Source organism: Neltuma alba, unplaced genomic scaffold (genome assembly GCF_004799145.2).
Source record: "Neltuma alba isolate B1F8T4 unplaced genomic scaffold, ASM479914v2 tig00011576_pilon, whole genome shotgun sequence".
NCBI classification, from domain to species: domain Eukaryota; kingdom Viridiplantae; phylum Streptophyta; class Magnoliopsida; order Fabales; family Fabaceae; genus Neltuma; species Neltuma alba.
Genome location: NW_021636230.1, coordinates 146161 through 151720, shown reverse-complemented (window position 1 = coordinate 151720; position 5560 = coordinate 146161). Strand labels below are relative to the sequence as shown.

At 36.0% G+C, this 5560-nt stretch overlaps 1 protein-coding gene across 1 annotated transcript; it reads left to right on the top strand.

The window, feature by feature from the left end:
• The first annotated feature begins 1443 nt into the window (after positions 1 to 1443).
• On the top strand, positions 1444 to 3651 carry LOC114715130 (dynamin-related protein 4C-like). Its single transcript, XM_028899921.1, has one exon. The coding sequence runs from the start codon at positions 1444 to 1446 to the stop codon at positions 3454 to 3456; it is 2013 nt and encodes a 670-aa protein (XP_028755754.1). The 3' UTR covers positions 3457 to 3651.
• The last annotated feature ends 1909 nt before the right edge of the window (positions 3652 to 5560 follow it).

Sequence of the window (5560 nt, the reverse complement as noted above, 5' to 3'; positions counted from 1 at the left end):
ATTACCTTTATTACTACTCCGTCGACTATAATCAAGATAATGGAGGATATTAAAAAAATAATTATAATATTTTCAGGAAAAACATGTCATATTTTTTATAATTAACTAACTTGTTTAACTTTCTTAATCTAATCAAATTAGTTAAATAAGTTTTACACTAAAAACTGAAGGAATAACTTTATTAATCTCTCCAAATTAGCTAATTGATTCTTAAATTAAGGACCAGGTAGTATTTTTTTAGTGCAATTTTATGCTTAGCAATTTCGAGTGCTTAATGCATTAAAAAAATAATTTAGAGTACTGAAAGCACTTAAAATGGTATTCTAGGGTGTTGGACACAACAAAATATGATTTAGGGTGTTAAATATATTTAAAAAATATTTTAAGATATTAGATGTACAACAAAATATTTTATTTAGGATAATAGATGTATAATACTTTACGATACTTTACCCACCTTAACCTTTTGTATTTTTGTGGATTAAGAATTTTGCATATACATGGTTATGTTAATTGACACTGATGAAAAGTACACGTGAGTTTTTATGTCTGCATGTGTGTATACATTGCCAACGTAGATATGAGAATAGATAAGCAGAATATTTCACAGTTTAGGCACCACACATAAAATAATTTTTTAAAAAAATTGATAATTATGTACATTGACAAAAATATTCCTTTCATTCTAGACAAATATAATCTGGAGATAGTCATATGTAGCCCGAAAATGGAATTAGCTCTAATATTATACTACCTCCGATCCTTATTATAAGACCCCGTTTGACTTTTTGTTTGGTTCTAATTATAAGACCTCAATCCATTTTGTCTCTCATATTTATGTATTTTTTTTTCCAAAATAATCCTTCTAATAATGATAGTTCTAGTCAATACACTTAATTAGTAAGGATATTTTAGGAATGACAACACTTATTTATTACAAATAACTAACTTAACTTACTTCCTTAATCTCCTCAAATAAGTCAATTGGGTCTCATAATTAGGACCGGAGGTAGTATCTTTAAAGTGTTTAATTCTATATTTGATTTAGTTTGCTTGGAAAACTCTTAATATCACAAATGGCTATACTACTATAACTTTGTAATTCATTCCAACATTAGTAATACTGTGTTATTAAATATACGAGAACATTACATCAGATACAATGCGAAGTTACCACCTATAGGAAGTCAAGTCACTAAAGTTCCCACCCATCTCTTTTGTCTTTCCTTGCGGAGTAAGTCACCAAAAGGCATCAATAATCCCAGCTCCCTCTTTCACTGAGAAAATTCCAAACGCGTTCATCTGAATCATTGTTCTAAGCCACCCATTACTATATAAACCCCCATCTTCCGAATCATTGTCCACGATGCACACCTTCTCTACCCCTTCAAACGTCTTCTCAGTTTTCTGCAAACTCTATACTCATAAAAGCACACAACCAAAATGGGAAGGTATTCTGTCGAAGATTTTCTTATTCAGAAGCTAAACTCTTTGTCCTTCGACCAAAATCAGCAACCTCAGAAGTCCGATGGTGACATTCTTCCACCCATTGTCTCTTCCTACAATGAGAAGATCCGACCAATTCTTGACGCTGTGGAGAACCTCAGACGCCTTAACATCACCAAAGAAGGCATTCAGCTTCCAAGCATTGTCGTTGTCGGTGACCAGTCTTCTGGCAAGTCCAGTGTCTTGGAATCTCTCGCAGGGATCAGTTTGCCACGTGGGCAAGGAATCTGCACGAGGGTGCCCTTAATTATGAGGCTCCAAAACCACCCTCTGCCAGAGCCAGAGCTTGTCTTGGAGTATAATAACAAAAATGTATCAACAGATGAACAGCATGTCTCAGATGCTATAAACATAGCCACTGAAGAGCTTGCAGGGACGTCCAAAGGGATTCGCAATACCCCTCTGACTTTGCTGGTGAAGAAAAATGGTGTTCCTGATCTCACCATGGTGGACTTGCCAGGAATAACCAGAGTTCCTGTTCACGGACAGCCTGAGGACATCTATGACCAGATCAAAGACATGATCATGGAGTACATCAAACCTGAGGAAACTATCATTTTGAATGTTCTCTCAGCTACTGTTGATTTTCCAACCTGTGAATCCATTAGGATGTCACAGAGTGTTGACAGAACTGGTTTGAGAACTCTGGCTGTTGTAACAAAAGCAGATAAGGCTCCCGAAGGATTGCGAGAGAAGGTTACTGCTGATGATGTAAACATCGGTCTTGGTTATATTTGTGTGAGGAATCGAATTAATGATGAGTCCTATGAAGATGCTCGAAGGGAGGAAGCTATGCTGTTCCAGAGTCATCCTCTTCTGTCAAAGATAGACGAATCCATGGTGGGTGTACCTGTTTTGGCTCAGAAGCTAGTTCAGCTTCAAGCTTCAATTATTTCCAAGACACTTCCAGAAATGTTAAAAAAAATCAACGAGAAGCTCAATTCTCAGCTTTCTGAGTTGGAGAGCTTACCGAAAAACCTAACTTCCACTGGTGATGCTATGGCTGCTTTCATGCATATAATTAGCTCGGTGAAGGAGTCACTCAAGAAAATTCTAATCAGAGGAGAATTTGACGAGTACCCAGATGACAAAAGCATGCATTGCACGGCTCGCTTGGTTGAGAAGCTGAACAATTACTCAAAAGATCTTCATGAATGTCCAGAAAGCAACCACAAAAAGAATTTTCTCACGGATGAAATAATGCTCATGGAGGAAGCCAAGTGGATAGGCCTCCCAAACTTCATGCCTCGCACGGCTTTTCTGGCTTTATTGCGGAAGAAAGTCGAAGGAATCTCGTCGAGGCCGATTCAGCTTGTTGATGATGTGTGGGACTATCTGGAAAAAGTGGTGATTGGAGTCATCAACCGCCATTCAGAACACTATTATCAGCTTCAGAGGTGGACATGCAGAGCAGGAGAAAATATGATTGCTCGAATGAGAGAGTATTCAAAGAAACACGTAAAGGAGGCCATCGAAATGGAAAAGCTGACAGATTACACTTGTAATCCAGAGTACATGACTGAATACAGTAATCTGATGGCTCAGCAGTCTTCTTTTGTTGAACTTGTGCGCCAAGGTCATAGTGCTGCAAATATTAATGGTCTTGGAAACGACATAGAGATTGGTCATCTGGGACCGCACATGGAAGTTCTGAATCAAGCTTATGACATGAAGATGAGAATGATTGCTTATTGGAGGACTGTGCTGAGGAGGCTCATTGATTCCATAGCCCTGCACCTGCAGTTCAGCATCAACAATCTGATAGATAGGGAGTTGGAGAAGGAAATCACTGCATGTTTCACGTCTTCAAGTTTTGGAGGAATTGAAAGCTTGCTGGAGGAGTCGCCTTCCATGGCTGGCAAGCGTGCGATGCTCAGTCGAAGTGTTGAAGTTCTCAGAGAAAGTAAGGAGGTAGTTTCTAACATCATGGACAACACTTCTCGTTCCTGAGGTCAAGTGCTCTGACATGTGTGGGTTTATCCATTCTATGTATCAGTTTCAGCGTGTTTCTGTAATATTTTTCTGTTTTAATTTGAAGTGATGGTATTGCGTTTCTGAAATATTTTTCGTTTTTAATCTGAAAGTGATGGTACTGTGTTTCTGTAATATTTTTCTGTTTTAATTTGAAGTGATGGTGTCGTTCCAGTTTTCTCGCCCCTTCCTAGAAAAGAAACACAAATGCTGTTATCAAATGTCCGTGATTAAAATCAGTTAAGATTGCTTTATGTTTTTCATTACCTCGTTGGGTCAAACTTCCACATTTGATTTGCTGTGTAATTTAATTTTGCATGACAGTTCTGTGCTGCTTCTTTGCGTAGCAACTGGGAAGTCTGCCTTTTCACAGGCATATCCCCATTTAAGAAATCTAAAGTTTTCAATCATAGTCCTCCCAAAATATATTTTTTTCCTCCAACGGGACATCCAACTATTTAAATTTTCTTTATTATATAATTATGATTATTTATCTATTATTGAAATAATCAATAAATCTTAAAAAAAAAAAAAGTGAACTGAATACAAAAGCATGAGAAGAAATTAAAAAGAACAACTAAAAAACACCGATACCAAGAGAGGAACCCATTGTTTATGGCTAGTGAATAATTCTGCTTTATATAAGTTTCGTTATTGATTTTAAATTGAAACCAATAATTCACATACTATTTTTTCGTGAGGACAATGTATCCCGGCTGGCTAGTGATACCACATGTATATGTTCCTCCCCCGGGGGGGGGGGGTGTGTAGATATATGAGGCATGCAGATATGAAGCAAAGAAAATGCATGTGTGTGCACACATACTACCTCCGATTCTTAGTATAAGATCTCGTTTGACTTTTATTTTAGTTCTAAATATAAGACCTCAATCCATTTTGTCTTTCTTATTTATGTATTTTTTTTAAGACAGTTCTTCTGATAATGGTAGTTATAACCAATACACTTGATTAACAAGTATATTTTAGGAAAACAACATCTATTTATTATAAATAACTAACTCTGTTTGTTTTCTTATGAAGCAAAAAGTGAAAGACGCCCAAGTAAGTTACAAACTAGCGCTTGAATAAAAAGGTTTTAAAACACTAAATAATGAAGACCCTATTTTGAAATAAACAGAATTCACGAATTGTTTCAGATAATGAACTTACATGGAAACCTAATCGTAGAATTGGTCACAAATCATTGCAAGATATAATAACATTTGCTTCTTTTTATTTTGAATCCTTTTTTTCTTTTTTCTTCCCCTAACTTAACAAGCAGAGTGATCTATAAATATTACTATCTCCGGTCCTAATTATAAGAGATAATTGACTAATTTGAGGAGATTAAAGAAGTAAGTTGAGTTAGTATTTATTATGTAAATTTTCATATCATTCCTCCCACTGAGCTTCGACCGCGATTGATCTTTTTGAAAAACATAAAAATAAAATAAGGGTATTAAGTTTTTTCACTCATAAAACTTAATTTCATTTTCATCCAAAGGGCTGAGTGAAGTTTCATAATTTTCTCCCTTTTAATAATTACTCCCTCAATTTCTGAACATCGGTCATGCCCTCTCCTTTGTCCAGATGGGCTCGGGCCTGGTTTTTATTAGTGGACAATGGGTTTTTTTTTATAATTATATATATAAAGGTAAATCATCCTACTGAGCCCAAGACCCAACTTGTTGATTTCCCTTTTTTTCCTTCTTCTTTTTTTTTCACCTCAGCACAGGTGGCAAGCTCTAAGCATTGAAGTACGCTGAAACAAGGGAAACCAGAAGACCACGTCCTACTTATACCCGCCAAAAGCCTGGACTTGGCATTCTGGGTCTTTTTCTTTTCTAATATAAACTGTGGGGTATGATTTTACCCCAAAAAAAAAAAATGTGGGGTATGACGGGGGCTGAATCAGCCCTCCCCTGCTCAGATGGTTTGGTACTGTGTGTGCATATATTTTATTATTTTTGTTTTACATTCTTTAGTTTTGTATTTAATATAATAGCAATAATAATTGATTTCATTTCTTTTTTTATTTCTTTGCAATTTCCATCTCTATTATTACTAATATATTATAGTCACT

Excerpts from the sequence above, each read along its gene's own strand:
- LOC114715130 (XM_028899921.1), top strand. The coding sequence starts at position 1,444 with ATGGGAAGGTATTCTGTCGAAGATTTTCTTATTCAGAAGCTAAACTCT.